General features: G+C 38.4%; 1 protein-coding gene across 9 annotated transcripts in view; it reads left to right on the forward strand.

The window, feature by feature from the left end:
- The window catches only part of LOC134342810 (extracellular sulfatase Sulf-2-like), a 352386-nt gene that overhangs the window by 242778 nt on the left and 91632 nt on the right, over positions 1-17976 (forward strand). For all 9 annotated transcript variants that reach the window (XM_063041404.1, XM_063041405.1, XM_063041403.1 and 6 more), the window contains 2 exons: positions 1245-1484; positions 12772-12923. In XM_063041404.1, coding sequence (XP_062897474.1) covers positions 1245-1484; positions 12772-12923 — 392 coding nt within the window. The remainder of the gene's footprint in view (positions 1-1244; positions 1485-12771; positions 12924-17976) is intronic.

Consider the following 17976-nt stretch of genomic DNA (forward strand, 5'->3'; position numbering starts at 1 on the left):
CGTGTTAACCAAGAAATAAATCATTAAGAAAGTTGAAAGATCAACTGGAACACCTTTAAATATTTTTGACAAAGTATCTATTCTTTCCCTTCCATATATATATATACCTCCATTCAATAGGCAGGTACCAGAAGAAAAACTTATCTGAAACCTCCGCTGCCTGGTGGCTATACCTATTCATGGGGAAAGCTTCAGATGTAATCCCAAGGAAAAGCCGGGAGCTTGGGTTCCTAATGCAGTCCTATGTTGAGTTTAATGTTGACTGGCAACTCCTGTGACATCATTGGTTCCATACTGAATCGGTGTCTGCCGTTCCTTTGGATTAATCAGCTGTATGGAGACGGGGAGTCTGCTGCGTGAGCAACAGCTTGCTCTCCATATCGTACTGCCCTGTTTTGCGTACTAGATTGTGTAGCAACTGATCATAGACAGCTGGAATACAACATGCATGGTCGACCCCGACCAGTGGAGGTCTCACAGTCAGGTACCACCTATGGAAAATGAAATAGAATTACTATTCCAGGTTAAATACCCTACTGCTGAGGGATCTCCAACCTAATGGTTAAATCTGCTTCTCTCTCCACAGAAGCTGCCCGGCTGTGTTTTCCAGTAGGCACAACTAAAGGTTGATTTTCTAAGACTAATATTACTCCTGAAGGTTTTGTGAAGTAGATAGTTGATTTAGAAAATGATAATGCATGTGAATGACAATAGAGCTGATGACTGAATCAGGAGAGAAGATGTCTTAGGGCCTTTAGAGATAAAAAACTAAAATTCTGATTTTGGTATTGTTACCTGCAAATTCTTAAACTCTTATCTAATGTCAGAGTTAAAGCTGCAGACATGCCTGGGATACATAATTCCTTAATAATGGCAATTTTCTATTGAAGTATTTGATTAAGGTCACTGAGGAATAATGATGGAAAATAAAAGTGATATTTGGGACTCCAGGTAATAAGGTGATGGCTTTCTACTGATGCTATAATGTAAGAAAATATCCTGATTTTCCTATTCAAATTTTGAAAATTTAGTTTTTGTCACTGAGCCAAAGTCAAAATGACCTCTCCAGGGATTTGTCTCAGACAAACTAAACACTGTGAGTAATAAAAACAGAAAATGTTAGAAATCTCAGGCAGCATCTGTAGAAAGAGAAATAGTCAGTATTTCCAGTCTGCAAATCTTCATCAAATGATGTTAACAGCATGAATTCTGAGCAGTGATAATTACAATTTGAATAATTCTAGGATCCTTGGAAGTGATGAACAAGACAAGACGGATCATGGAACAAGGAGGAGCTCATTTTACAAACGCTTTTGTGACAACACCCATGTGCTGCCCTTCAAGATCATCCATGTTGACAGGGAAATACGTCCACAACCACAACACCTACACCAACAATGAGAACTGCTCATCCTCTTCCTGGCAGGCTACACATGAACAGCGTACATTTGCTGTGTATCTGAACAGCACTGGTTATAGGACAGGTAGGTTGTTGTAAAACATTGCAGTCTGTTACTGACTTCATGCTATCTATTCAAAGTGAACTGGATATTTGTAAGAAAAAGAAGTGTGCGTGCAAATGGGAGAAAGAGAATCCTTCAAGTAATGAGGCTTACATGTCATGTGGTAATATTTCAGTCGAAGAACTGAAGGATATTTGGGATAAGCATCATTTATAGAATTCTTATTGACACTTCTAACTAACAATACATTTGAGAGCAATAAATTATTATAGGCTTAATGTGTGATACTGTGAGGCTGGAGGAGTTTTTGGCATTCATTTGATGGGAGACTCAAATCTGGAAAAAGTGATGTGCTATGCAAAATACAATATGTGAGGGAGAACTCTGAATGACTACAATCTGTCTGCTCTGCACACATTTACTCCACATTTATCAACACTCACTAAAACTCTGTCTGGTGAAAATTGCCCCACAATTACATAAACTCCATTTGGACCATCAATGGCTCTAATAACACTGAGTAGTAATTATTTCTGAGCCTAATTTCCCCCAGCCTTTCATATAAAGTCATAAACATTAAAGGAAAGATCTTCATGGATGGAATTTATTTAAGTTAATTGAAAGCAGATGTTTGCTAAGTAAATGAAGATTATATTTCTTTATAAAAGTTATAATATATTCCAGTAGAAAGTGATATAAATTTTTTTCAGCCAAGGTAATTAATAATCTTATGGCTATCAAAAAATGACAATATGACATCTTTATTGTCATCATCCGTAGTCCAAGTTTGTACCTGGATATGGTCAAACCAGTCTTGGATAAGGTTAACTTCTTTTGGTTTTTATTTTATTGGAACAACCTGTATGTGCTTTCAGATTGTGTCTGAGGAATGTCTGAAGTTACTGATTTTTTTAAAGCTGGCTTAACAATTCAAATGAAACTAGAAAATTCCACATAGCATTCTAGGTAACTTAACACTGCTATAATACATTCCCAGAAAGCAGGATAGTGCACTCATAATAAAAACATTTTAAAATGATATATTTTGCAAGACATTCCATGCATCACAGCTCCTTAAGCACAACACAAAATTTGTGGCCAGCCTCTGACAATAGGTATTTTTGATAAGCAATTAGAGGCAAGTGTACCTTATTTAAGAACTTAACTTCCATTTTCAGATTAATGCACCAAACATTATTACATCAAGTGAGCAACAAAAGTCTTGCAATGAAAGCTTGCAATGGTTGGTGGCTTTTGAAGAATTCTTCTAAGCTAAAAATTTACATATTTCTTAATACCTTGCACTTGATTTAATGAAATAATTAAAATTATTGGAGAAGCTCCCTTCCTATGCCAGTAATATTTTTTACCTGCTGGCCTTGATGTTTTTCCATGCATAGGTACAGTGGTGACCATCAGAGTTAGATTTCCAGATCTGTAGTTGGAGAGTCTTCACAAAGAATCCAGAGACATGAGTTCACATCGCATCAGGATACTTGTTGAATCTAAATTCAAGTAAATGATTTGGGGAAAGGCCAACTATTCTAAGTAATGCTGACAATGAAAATTACTAGGTTGTTGCAAAAACCCCCCATGCTTCATATATACCCTTCAAGGGAGAAAGTTTATTTACTTATCTACTTATTGAGGTACAGTGCAGAGTAGGTAATTCCAGCCCTTTGAGCCGTGCCACCCAGCAACCCCCAATTTAACTCTAACCTAATCTCAGGACAATTTACAGTGACCAATTAACCTGTGTCTTTGGACTGTGGGAGGAAACTGGAGCACCCAGAGGAAGTCCACCCAGATGCAGAACATCCAAACTCCTTACAGACAGCAGTGGGAATTGAACCTGCAAAGTATTGTGCTAACCACTACTCTACCGTGCCACCTTGTCTGTCATCTGTCATCATGCTACTGTTGAATCCAGACGAACACCATGTAATTGACTCTTAAGTTGACCAACTAGCTATTCAGTTGTATTATTACTTCCATGTTCAAGAAACGGCGGCACTTCGGTACACAGACATGAAGAAGTAGTCCTTAGAATGCTTGAAATTGACTCCAGAACTCATGAAGTCTCATGGCACTGAAATCTCCTCCTGGTTACCGTCTATAGTCCTCTCTCAGCTTGTTGAATTGTTGCTTCTCCATGCTGAACAATGCTTGGAGGAAGCACTGAAAAGAACAAGGGCACCGAACATTTTTTGGGGATTTTAATGTCCGTCACCAAGAGTAGCTTGGCAGCACTGCTTATGGACCTGAGCTGTCTGAATCCTACAGGTAGTGAATGGACTGATGTGAAAGGTAACCTACTAAATCTTGTCCTCACAAAACTACCTGCTGATAAACCACCTGATGTTGGCAGAGTTAGTAGAAGTGATTGACTCACAGTGTTTCCAGTAATAAAGTCCTGTCTTCACATAGAAAAGCCCTCAATAATATTGTGTAGCACTATAATTGTGTTGCATGGGACTGATTCACAAGTGGTCTGTCAGCTCATAAATGGGCATCCAGAAAGTGCTGTAGACCAATAGCAACAGCATAAAATAGGCACTACCACAGTCTGTTGCCTCTTGACCTGGCAGGTCCCTCATTGTACCATCATTATTAATGACAAGTGAGGACAAGAGCTGTGAGCAGCAATAGGCACCCCCACGAACAATGAGGTGCCCGCAGTATAGTTCTGCGAGCACAATAAACTGTAGAATGGTATGCAATGAACAACTAAGTATTCTCAGGTCCAAAGAAGAGTTCTTACATTTAGTCAGGGTTGGTGATGGACAACTAAACAGCTAATGAAATGAGGCAGCTTTACGTACATCTCCTCCCTCAGTAACACTGGAACTCCGCATGACAGTGTTAAAGGCAAGGCTGAACATTTGCAACAACCTCCCTCCAGAAATAACAAAAAGATGAATCAGCTCAGCTTCTTCCTGCAAGCCTTACATTCATAGAAGACAGACTCCAGCCAAATTTGATTCACTCCATGTGATATCGAGAAACTGATGAGGGCACTGGACAGCCAAAGGCTACAGGATCAGTTAATATCCCAGCTGTAGTACTGAAAACCTGCACTCCAAACGTCACTGGTCCTCCAGCCAGGCTCTTCCTGTACAGTGACAACACTGACATTTAACTGGCAATGTGTAAAACTGCCCAGTCCACAAAAAGCAAGACAAATTCAATCCAAATAATAACCATCAAATTAGTCTAATATCAAGCAATGAGATATAAACTGTAATTAACAGTTACATCAAGCAATATTTAGTACCAATTTGGGTTCCATTAGGTGTATTCAGCTCCTGACCTTATCACAATCTTAGTCAAAACATAGAACAAAGAGCTGGATTCTAGAGGTGAGGAGAGAGAGAGATTATTCTTGAAACCAAGACAGTACTTGAGTTTCTGAGGTATTGAGACAGCTTGCTTTTCAACCTGAAACTTTAACTATCCCTTTAATCCCCAGATGATGCTTAACCTTCAAGCAGATTGTTTGTTGCTCTATAATCTATATACAGTACATATGCACTTTGAAGGACCAATCATTGTCTGTTTCCAAATGACATGTGTCAGATCACAGCAACTTCATTAAAAGGTGTTACAATTTTTCACCTAGGCTACTCCAAAAGCATCTCTCAAATTTGCAGCCTCTATCATGAAGACAGACTTGGGATGCAAGTTCAGTGAATACCCATGACCTGTACATTCCTCCATGTCACACTTCTCTTATTCAGAAACACAATACAGTGCTGACTCATTGTCACTGGTCTAAATTCTGGAGCTGCCTACGTACAGCACTGTGCATTGTCACAGTACGTTTCAGCAGAAGGACTGCAATGATTCAAGGACACGGCTGACTAAAATCTTCTTCTGGTCAATTAGGGATGAGCAATACTTGCTGGCCTTGCCAGCAGGCACAGATCCCAAAACAGAAATGACAAAAAGTGCAAGGGTGATTTGCCCAAACTGTATAACTCAGATAGTAGACTATGTGAGCAAGAACAAGCAGGGGCTGACTTCTTCAAGAAAATTCTTAACAGCCGAGGAGCACTTTCACCTGGACTCATTAAAATCTATTTTTCTTTTACAATTTTACCTTTGAAAGTGATAGTTTAAGGACAATGCAAGTATGATCAAAATAGAAATTGTACATGATGTTTCAAAAGGTGTATTGGGTAGCTTGAAGCAATTCCCAACATAGCTGTTTTTCCCCCATACTTGGTGGATTGGATAGAAAATCTACACAAATAGAATACAGTCCCTTTCAGCATATTTCTGAAAACTACACATCTTTCATTTAAAGTCAGATTTGCAAGAAGCAAATCTACATTCATGAGATATTGTGCTCTGATGAAGGTTGATCTTTAACCTTTTTCATCATCATCTGCCTCACCAGATGTTGTCATAATGAAACAAGTAATTCCAATCCCATTAACCTATTTGATATAGAGCCCAAATGTTTGGAATGTGCTGTTTGATTATGTCTACGTCATGGACACAACATGAAGTGGGCCTTTCTGGCTCTTTGAGCTGTGCTGCCCAGGAAGCACCCAATTTTAATGCTAGCCTGATCATAGGACAATTTTACAAGGACCAATTAACTTACCAACCAGCACATCTTTGGACAGTGGGAGGAAACCAGGACACCTAAAGGAAACCCAAGCGGACACGGGGAGAACATCAAGACTCCTTACAGGCAGCAGTGGGAACTGAACCCAGGTCACCTGTCATTGTGCTACCCCACCATGTTCCCATGCTGCCCCAATTACGCTACTGTGCCATCCCATTTGACTAGTAATCCCGCCCTTAAAAGAATGTGTAAGGGTTTCTTTTATGTTACTGCTAAGGTGAATAAAATGGCTTCTCTGTACTGTTAACTGCTGAGACAGCAGTTCTCTATAGCAACACACATAAAAGTTGCTGGTGAATGCAGCAGGCCAGGCAGCATCTCTAGGAAGAGGTGCAGTCGACGTTTCAGGCCGAGACCCTTCGTCAGGACGAACTGAAGGAAGAGTGAGTAAGGAATTTGAAAGTTGGAGGGGGAGGGGGAGATCCAAAATGATAGGAGAAGACAGGAGGGGGATGGATGGAGCCAAGAGCTGGACAGGTGATAGGCAAAAGGGATACGAGAGGATCATGGGACAGGAGGTCTGGGAAGAAAGACAAGGGGGGGGGCACCCAGAGGATGGGCAAGGGGTATATTCAGAGGGACAGAGGGAGAAAAAGGAGAGTGAGAGAAATAATGTGTGTATAAAAATAAGTAACAGATGGGATACGAGGGGGAGGTGGGGCATTAGCAGAAGTTAGAGAAGTCGATGTTCATGCCATCAGGTTGGAGGCTACCCAGACGGAATATAAGGTGTTGTTCCTCCAACCTGAGTGTGGCTTCATCTTTACAGTAGAGGAGGCCGTGGATAGACATGTCAGAATGGGAATGGGATGTGGAATTAAAATGTGTGGCCACTGGGAGATCCTGCTTTCTCTGGCGGACATCTATGGCCTCCTCTACTGTAAAGATGAAGCCACACTCAGGTTGGAGGAACAACACCTTATATTCCGTCTGGGTAGCCTCCAACCTGATGGCATGAACATCGACTTCTCTAACTTCCGCTAATGCCCCACCTCCCCCTCCTACCCCATCTGTTACTTATTTTTATACACATATTCTTTCTCTCACTCTCCTTTTTCTCCCTCTGTCCCTCTGAATATACCCCTCGCCCATCCTCTGGGTGCCCCCCCCTTGTCTTTCTTCCCGGACCTCCTGTCCCATGATCCTCTTGTATCCCTTTTGCCTATCACCTGCCCAGCTCTTGGCTCCATCCCTCCCCCTCCTGTCTTCTCCTATCATTTTGGATCTCCCCCTCCCCCTCCAACTTTCAATTCCCTTACTCAATCTTCCTTCAGTTAGTCCTGACGAAGGGTCTCGGCCTGAAACGTCGACTGCACCTCTTCCTAGAGATGCTGCCTGGCCTGCTGCGTTCACCAGCAACTTTTATGTGTGTTGCTTGAATTTCCAGCATCTGCAGAATTCCTGTTGTTTGAGTTCTCTGTAGCAGCATGTTTGGGTTATAATTTCTCTACTAACCCCATACTTAAATATAAAATCTTAATCATTTAACTGTACATTGTGGACTGAATGTTATTTCGGGGTACTGATGTTACACAGGTGACACAGTACACAGCATCCACCCAAACAAGAGTGCTAAAGTTTGGTCGGAGAGGGGGCGCCACCCCCGAGATCATGCCACTAGATGCAACGAGTCTTACAATGGAAGGTGTGATATATTATTTTATGGTTCCTTCTCACAGTGGTTTGATAAACACTCATAAATAACTTTGCTGTAGGTATTCTCTGTTTATTTAATTGACGTCCTTTACTGAGATAAAGTGTAATGAATAGCAGTTGTGAGTTCTATTCACATTTCTAGCAGTAAAGCACATCAGCCCTGGCCATAGGTAAATTGGTCAGTGAAATTAGTTCCAGTTGGCAATTTCACTCAGGCCCTGTAGGGAACAGATGATGGAAAATCTAAAAAAGGTTTTTTAAGATAAAATTTTATAACTTCCCTGACAGCTCAGCAACTTTTCTTGCTGAATACCTGATTCTTTCAGACTAGGAAGCTCCATGATTCAATTAGAAGAATTGCAATACAAGTCCAAATGTGTTCATATCTTATTGGATTTAGTCTTGCCATGGGGTTGATATTATGTCATGCCAATATAAAAATTATAAATTTCATCAAGTGTGACATTATCAAATATAATTCTGAAAAATAGCCATGGTTTAACAATTCCTATTTTGCAGGAGAAAGTTGCCTGTTATAGACAGATATTCAGTTATTTCAACTCTTATAAAAGTTTCTAAAAATATATTGCTCACTAACATCATTTTGTGAATAGCATACCAGATGGAAATCTACATGTTGCCAAAATGAAAACAAAGCTTGGCTATATCCTTCATGGCTAGACAGCATATTTTGATGCAATTTGTACCCTGTTGATATATGATGAGCATCTAACATTCCTTGTCTTAAACAAAATGTTAATCCACATGATATTTTATGGTCAGATGTCTGAGTTCTGTCTCTTTAGCTCCAGCAAGAATGTTATCTTGTAAGGATCAGGATGTTGAAACAGCAATAACCGAATAATCTGTTGGTAGGAATTTATAGGAGTGTGACCTGTAATAGTTCTCCTTAAGTTGCCTTGAAGCGGTATACCAAAAATTTGACCTTGGAGCACGTATAGTGTTTGTGCAATGTGAAATAGAAACTGAAACACTCCACCATCCAACCACTGTCCATTCTATCTGTAGTTTGTTCAGTTTCAAATATTGAAATTAAACCCAATGTGACATAAAATGGAAAGCAAATGTATAAATGAAGTATAGAGTAAGTTTCAGTTGTTGGGAACTATTATTAATAGTAGAAAATAAACTGAAGAAAGATCTTTGGGAAGGCCCTTATTTAAATAATGGGAAACTGATAGATTTCGAACCATGCCATATGGCTAGTTAACTTCTTGATCACTTTCTTTCAATTGAAATCTGTAAATCGAAAAACAATAATTAAGAGATTCTGGGTACTCTCAGGAGAGCATTGAGTCTCTAAATGAATAAATGAATAAATAATAGTACACAAATTTTGTGAGAATGCTGTTCTAATCAATATTTTCTGTTTCCTTGTTTAATTAAGATTGTTTCAGTCACAAATACTAGACAGTTTGACACCCTAATAACTGACAAATTCTTAACAAAAAACAAACTTTCTTCAGACTGCAAATCTTCAAGTCTTTCAAGTGGATTGGTGCAATGCATTTAATGGAATATGCGGGAATTATCATGTTTTTGGAATCTATCCCATATCATTTTTTTCGTCAGAAGTCATTTTGGTTGATCTTTATAAAGACTACTCAACCTCCAGCTTTTTAAGATGATAAGATATAAGATTTGACTGAATAACTACTTGTTACATTCTTTGATCGAACATGGTTATTGAACGTATAAATAGTTATGAAACAATTTCTTGTCTTGTAAGCCAATCATTATTCATTTGTAGAAAGAAATTATTTATCTGTAAATATTGAAAATCATAAACAGTAACATTTTACAGACCCACAAGTAAGAAAAATATATTTTATTACAAATGTGTTCAATCCAGAAAATGGGTTCCGGATTTATTTCAAAGCATACATTTCAAAACATATATCAGATATTGCTTTGACATTGAGTTATACTTCACAGCTAAATTTTTTTCTTCCTAGTTCTTTGAGGTTTATTTAAACAGAAGTCCTACTGATGGTTCTATTGATTCCATGCAGAATGTAATTGATACTCTCTGATTTACTCATAAAAGTGTTTCGGCCTGTAGGTTTCAGTGAAACTTCTAAATGTTTCTTCCAGCCTTTGAAATTGCCTAAAAGGTTGCTCAGTGACAATTGGCAAAACATTCCCTAATGAAATATCTTTGGGGAAATTTGCCTTGACATTCAGATTTGGAATAACTTATTTTGACACTACAAAAAGCTTTGATTTAATAATAAGTATAACCTCAGAAAATTATTTTGTGCTTCTGAAAAAAGTAGAGGTTAGCTAAATATCTCCACAAGAAGCATCAATAGCTTGTTTGCCCTTTAAGTAAAATGTTCTTGAGATATATACACAGTTTGAGTCAAATAATAGTGCATTTTGAGATATGTCTTAAGTAATGTACTTACCACGAATTACATCAAAACTCCAAAGATTGTGCAAGCTCTTATATTTATAAAGAGAAATTAGTTTCACTGGTCGGATTTCAAGGCAAATGTGATAAAAGCAAAATGCATAATAGCTATTAAGAGGTATATGGATAAGAAAAATGGGCAAGGGAACCAAAACAAATCAATACTCCTTTTCACAAAATCAGTTCAGGAATGATGGGCCAATATTCTACTCTGCTTTACAATTCAATTACTCTTTACCAAAATATACATGCCATCTGTAATTTAATGGAATTAAGATCAGGAAACCTATTCTAATCTACAACCCATTTCCATTTAAGTTATTCACAATACCTAATTATATTTTTGATTTGCGCTTATAAGCACTTGGTCCATATTTTTTAAATGGATAGCGAGATCTGGAATACAAGAATAGACCATAACTGCACATCTCATGACCAAATATAGTTTTACTTCAATGCATAACATGAAATTAACTTTAGTTTACATAAAAAAATATTGTTGGTAATAATACTCTGAACTTCTGCTTCCCTTTAACTGTATCACATAACAACCAAGAATTTATTTAGTTATGCTTTTCCTCACATAATCTCACCAACAACACATTTTTATTCCTTATCTGAAATATTTTGATACTTTTTTTCAAATTTAGTAAGGGCAAATTTCCATAACACAGTGTACAATATAGATATTTTGATGGCTGTTGAAACAATAGTTACATTTTAAGAAATATATTCCACTAGATGCTTCATATAATTTTGTATAAATTAGTGTGTAGATGAGGTGGTAGGTTTGTAGCATTTTGAACTCTTGATTTTGCCCATCATAATGAACAGAGGCTGGTAGATTTGCATTCCATTTAGTAAATATAAATCTGTGTACTAGCAGCTTTTGAAATTTTGGCTTCTCTGGGTTGGAAATTTAAAAAATTATCAGCTCACATAATGTGATGTTCAACAAGCCCTAATATTGGACTGGTTATTTGATTATTCAATGTAGTTATTTTTTAGCATAATAATCATCTGTAGTACATAATTGGCCTTAAAATATCTGCACTTAAAATCTTTATTCTACTTTTAGTTTTATTTCCTAGCTGCTATTTTTAATAACTTTCTTCAAAACAATATATTCTATACTGAATAAATCATAAGTTTTCTGTTTACAATCTCATTATAGATACTTCTGCAAAAGTTATTTTCTCCACTTTTCAGTACTACTGCCATAGAAAGATTGGGCTCAGTTTTGCTTGGATCTGCTTCTATAATGGGATGGATGAAATGGAAAGGGAAACTTAACCAGGTGCTCTTCTATTGACTGCACACCATTCAGTGGCAATGGCAGCTTTTCCATCAGAAATGCTACAAGACTTTGAACACAATCTGTTCAATTTGAACAATCTTGGTAAACTTGGATATGAATAGAAATAGACCCTGGCACCCATTTCTCTCAACCTTCCAAGAAATATGTTTCATCTGCTTAATTACTGTGGAGGATGCACTCGCCAAATTAAACACATAAATTACCTTCAAACAGAATAATCATGAGATATGGGTGAGGAGAAGAGAGGGGGTAAGAGGGGAACCAGAGTGAGGAATAGAAGAAGTTGGAAGGGGGAAGGGGATCAGGTTGGAGGCTACCCAGATGGAATATGACGTGTTACTCCTCCAGCCTGAGAGTGGCCTCATCATTGCAGAAGAAGAGGCCATGGACTGACATGTCAAAATGCAAACAGGGGTTGCAATTAAAATGATTGACCACCATGAAATCCTGCTTGTTGCAGATGGAGTGACAAAGCACTCTTTGTGAGATTCTGTAGAAATCCAGAACAACACACTCAAAAAGCTGGAGGAACTCAGCAGGCCAGCCAGCATCTAGGGAAACGAATAAACAGTCAACATTTCCAGCTGAACCTTTCTATTAAGTTCCGCTGAAAGATATCAGCCCAAATTGCAAACTTCTTATCCCTTTCCAAAGACGCTGCCTGACCTGTGGAGTTACTCCCAGCATTTTGTGTGTGTTACTAAATGCCAAAGCTAGTTTCCAAGTGGAACAAATTTTAAGCAAATTACAAATACAAACAACACCAAGAAATCCCTTTTTATAATCATAATCTGAACTGTAGTCTAACTACCAACATGCAGTGGCCTATAATCAGTCTAACAATACACGACCTTTCATCCCTCACACGATACTAATCACAGACATTAAGCTGAGGATTTATAACGTCTAGGTAATAAGAATACCTCAAGTAGAAAACTTTTTTCTATAGCTGCACTTCACAAAACTACCTGAGAAGTTTGGCTCAGAATACTTGTCATTCCAGCAGACTCCAGCTAAATTGACCTTAAGGTATACATTTCAGCTCAACTGTTTCTTTCACTTTTACTACCTAACAGTTGATTACTGGGTAAGAGTAACAGATTTCAGAATAACTCAAAGCCTTAAACTAATGATGTTGTTCAATAAAGAACAAATTGATCAGTAATCTACAGTTTGCTGATCTGTTAATTGGAGCTATTAAAGCAACAGGTTAAATGCACAGTCTTTTCAATTGGATGGTATTTAATCTCCTCCTTTTGCATTACAGCATTCTTTGGAAAATACCTGAATGAATACAATGGCAGCTACATTCCACCTGGTTGGCGCGAGTGGGTTGGATTAATAAAGAACTCGCGATTCTACAATTATACACTTAATAGAAATGGTGTAAAGGAAAAGCATGGATTTGACTATTCAAAGGTATTTGTCCACAGCATAACCATAGATTAGTTATGTTCAAGCAATGTCATGTGAATTGAATTGAACTGACTTTATTTCTTACATCCTTCACATACGAGGAGTAAAAATCTTTATGTCTCCATCTAAATGTGCAAGGTGCAATCACAGTAATTTATAATAATTTATAATAAATAGAACAGTCAATTTAACATAGAAATACATTCAAATCAGTGTGAGTTAATCAGTCTGGTGGCTCGGTGGAAGAAGCTGTCCCGGAGCCTGTTGGTCCTGGCTTTTAACCTGTTGTACTGTTTCCTGGATGGTAGCAGCTGGAATAGATCGTGGTTGGAGTGACTTGGGTCCCCAGTGATCCTTCAGGCCCTTTTTTCCACACCAGTCTTTGTAAACATCCTGAATCATTGGAAGTTCACAACTAAAGATGCGCTGGGCTGTCCACATCACTCTCTGCAGAGTCCTGTGACTGAGGGAGGTACAGTTCCCATACCAGGCAGTGATGCATCCAGTCAGGGTGTTCCCAATTGTGCCCCTGTAGGAAATTCTTAGGATTTGGGGGCCCACACCAAACTTCTTCGACTCTCTGAGGTGAAAGAAGTGCTGTTGTACCTTTTTCACCACACAGCTGGTGTGTGCGGACCACGTGAGATCCTTGGTGATGTGGATGCCAAGGAATTTAAAGCTGTTTACCCTCTCAACACCAGATCCATTGATGTCAATAGGGGTTAGCCTGTCTCCATTCTTCCAGTAGTCCACAACCAGCTCCTTTGTTTTTGCGACTGTGTCAGAGAGATGACTTCTTCCCTGTAGGCCACTTCGTTAATGTTTGAGATTAGGCCAATCAACATAGTGTTGTTGACAAATTTAATTAGCAGATTAGAGCTGTGGGTGGTGACACAGTCATGGGTATACAGGGAGTAAAGGAGGGGACTTAGCACACAGCCCTGAAGGGCTCCTGTGTTGCGGCGATCTGACAGGAAGTCCAGGATCCAGCTGCACAAGGCAGGGTCAAGGCCAAGGTCTCTGAGCTTCCTGTCAAGTCTGGAGAGGATTATCATGTTCAATGCTGAACTGTGGTTAAAGGAGTGGACGTCATCATCGGATTTCGATGGAAAACTGAATAGAAGAGTCCAGAATAATAATACTCTATATTGTGCCCTCAGTGCAAAAGTTATAATCCTGTTACATACGGCATTGTCTCTGCATGTTATAGTTTCTATTTTCCAGTCACCTTACAAGGCCACGTGAATCTCTCATCCCCTAATTTTAATTAGTTTTATTTTGAAAATTGTCCAAAGTGCTAAATAGTTTATTCTCAGCTAAATTCCCACCAGATACTGGAATCTATGTCAGTTACTCAAAGTGGGATGAATTTGATATGGGTCACTGTGAATTCATATTAGCTTCAAAATATTCAGATAGAACATGCTTAATAATACATATTTTTCCACACAAATCTAAGATTTACTTATTACCTATTTACCTTTTACCTATTGAAATAATTTGTACCAAAAATGCTACAATCGTTTAAGTAGTTGTACCAGAGGTCTAAACCTGGTGAAACTGGAATGGTCACTTGATTTTTTTCTCCAGTACAGTATATTCTTCTATGAACTAATTTACATGCAAGTATATAAACTGTGAACTTCTTCCTTTTTTTTGGGGAACCAACCCCACTTATTACCTGTCTAAGCACAGGAGAAATTTGAAATGGAATCCATTTATACAATGGGCACCCTTTGTCGTGTACATTTTAACATAGGTTACAAGTGGAAGATGATATCACAGGAAAAGAGAACTAAGAGCAGATCTGTATTGAAATGCTTGCACCTTCTACTTCTATTGACCTGATTGAAATGCAATCCTGTATTTAGCAGCTACAATAATTACTTGCTGGAGGCCTGATCTTGTTTCTAATATAAATGGATCCATTTATCCACACTGACTAATCAATTTGTCACTAGGAAACTAATTGATTCAAAAGAGAGTTTTAAGGCATTTTTATTTATAAATTGTCATCAATTCATTCCAGCAAGACAATACACAAATTAACCACCTACTCTTCTCTCATTTCTGCAGATTGCAAGTGCCCAAATATCACTCTGGTATCCATAGAAAAGTTGCTCATAGTTTAGATGTTTGAAAGTAGCAAAAAGTTCTATTCTTGCTTCATTTCAATACTATAGCCCCTCAGAAGGATTTTAATGCTAACCAATTTAAGTAACCTAGCATGGTATAAACTGTTATTCAGCTTTAACAAATTATCTCAGCATGGATAATTGATGAAGAGAAATATTTGGAAAATTAACACAGGAATTTCATCCTGAAATTAGAAAGTCTTCATGGTGCTTTGGTGAACAGTTAGCCAAAACTGGTAAAAAAAAATAATTTTCTCCCTTTTTGACCACTTTTGAACTGTTCACAATATCCGTAACACAATTACCTTTCTTTTTGCATCAAGACAGCAAATGTAAAAAAAACATAGAATTGCTATACTGCAAAAGAAAGCCATTTAGCCCATTGAGTCTTTGTTGGCTGCTAGTAGACCATCTCAGTCACATTCACTCATCCTTACCCCATAATCATGCAAAGTATTCTCTCACAAGTGCTTACCCATAATTTTTTAAATCACATTGTTTCTGCCATCTTGTCAGGTGTCAAATGTCAGATCATAAATATTCTTTGCATGTAAAGGATATTCCTCATATCCCCGTTGAACTACTCTGCAGTCCTTCAACCATTAATAGATGAGGACATCTAACTTTGGTGTACACTAGCTCAATCACTCTTGAATGGATTGAATTGACTTTATTTCTTACATCCTTCACATACATGAGGAGTAAAAATCTTTACATTACATCTCCATCTAAATGTGCAATGTGCAATTTCTACTAATTTGTGGTAAATAATATGTACAACAAGACAGTCATTATAACATAGAAATACAATTGTATTGGTATGAATTAATCGGTCTGATGGCCTGGTGGAAGAAGCTGTCCTGGAGCCTACTGGTCCTGGCTTTTTGCTGCAGTGCTGTTTTTTGGATGGTAGCAGCTGAAGCAGTTTGCGGTTGGGTTGACTCAGGTCCCCAATGATCCTTTGGGTCCTTTTTATGCACCTGTCTCTGTAAATGTCCTGAATAGAGGGAAGTTCACATCTACAGAAGCGCTGGGCTTCTCTGCAGAGTCCTGATGTTCTGCACCTCTCTCAAGTATCCTGATTGTACCTTCTTTGGTCCATGGTGAACAACTGTTCCAATCTGTTCCCATGGCTGAACTCCTTTTCCTTAGAACCACTTTTAAAAATGAGAAAGTTTAAAAGCAAACTGAAATATGGTTAGTGCCATTGAACCTTCTGACTAAGTAGCTCTGCTGTAGTTAAATATTGGTTTTTGCATTTCTCAATTGCTTAAGCAGAATCACTTCAAGTGCAGAAATTCTTCAGAAGTGCTTTTAAAGAGCACAATTTCTCTTTGGCCCTTTCAGATGTCCGTGACATGAATCTTAGATCCCTCTGAGCACTTGACACTATGATGGGTTGGGAGGAGGGGTAGTTAGTTGGGATTGTTTTGTATTTTTCTGTGTAACTTTTCTGTATTTTTGTTTAGGAATATTTCTGTAATATGCTGTTACTATAATATTCCTGAATATGGTGGGATTTTGTAACTATAAAACTCTTCCTAAAATCTTCCAGAATTTGTGTAAAAATCAAATAGAACAAATGTTCGCCTTTCAGCTTATCATAATCATTGGATATTTCCATTGTGAAAATAGTCAGATGTGATACATACAATATTTCCATATAAAAGTGCTTTGAATGTCAATTCTTTCAATTATTGTATGCATTCTAATTTTACTTAAAGTGCATGAGCCTAGAAAATGCTCTCAGAATGGGTTGAGTTTACATGCTTTGCAACATCAGTAGGATTTCTTGGCAATTTCTTGAGACCTAACAACATTTTGCTTTGCAGTTTCATTACATTATTTAATGGATAAGCACTGGGTTTTTATTTCTGTGTTATATGGTTGAAAATTGATTTTTTTTTCTCTTCAGCGAAATGTGATAACAACTATTTTCAGGTGTTGTGGCATTATTCCAAAGATTCAGCAGGGCATTTTCAAGTGATTTTCGCATTGGGACCAAGGATGTTCTAATTCCCACAAAACAACCTCCTTAGACCTTTGCTGAGGAACTAGGAGCAAGTTGCCCTGGGAAAAACTGTGGAGCCACTGCTGGTTTGTTATTCTCACCCAGCAAACTCCATGCATTTGCTTTCTCCTGTACTTCCCAACTGTGTGGCCATCACACTCTTTCACCCTGACCTTCTGAACCTGTGACACCCTGAGGGCAAGGCCACATCCTCCAAATTCCCATTCCCTTTCATCCTTCCACAACAGCGGTACATCTTCTCCACCAGAGTGACGTTACAGATTCCATCTCTTTCCATCCCCAAACATAGCAACAATGCACGCTGCTCCCATTCCTCCTACCAAAATGACAGTACAACTTCTGTATCTTCCCACACCCATGACAGTGACAGTGCAGGCTTACTCCATCTCCATGGTGACAATAAGAATATCTACAACAGCCTCATAAATGACATTGTAGGCTCCATCCCACTAACCCTGTCACTGTGGCAATACAGAATGCCACCCTCCCTTCCCCACCACAAGTTACCAATTACTCCTTCTATCCCTCCCACACAAGCAGAGAACTACTCGATCTACAGCTGACTACCAACACAATCTCTCCTCGCCCTTCCTGTTTGAACCTAGTCTCGGGAGTAAATACCACTTGCTACATTTTCCATAAAGCAAAAAATGGCCTCACCCATAAATGAATTCACAACAGGAAACCCAACAGCAGAAGCAGCTCACTTATCCAGCTACCCGTTTGGGTGCACAGAGTTTCTTGTCATTTCTGATCTTGTCATTGCATGAAGACTGCATCCAAGGCACTTGATTCAGTCATATAAACTAAAAAGACCATTGGCTCTGTTTTTATAATTTATTGTGCGCACTGAAGGCTGTGTGCACTTGTATGTTTGAGTGCAAATGTT

Source organism: Mobula hypostoma, chromosome 2 (genome assembly GCF_963921235.1).
Source record: "Mobula hypostoma chromosome 2, sMobHyp1.1, whole genome shotgun sequence".
Lineage (NCBI taxonomy): Eukaryota > Metazoa > Chordata > Chondrichthyes > Myliobatiformes > Myliobatidae > Mobula > Mobula hypostoma.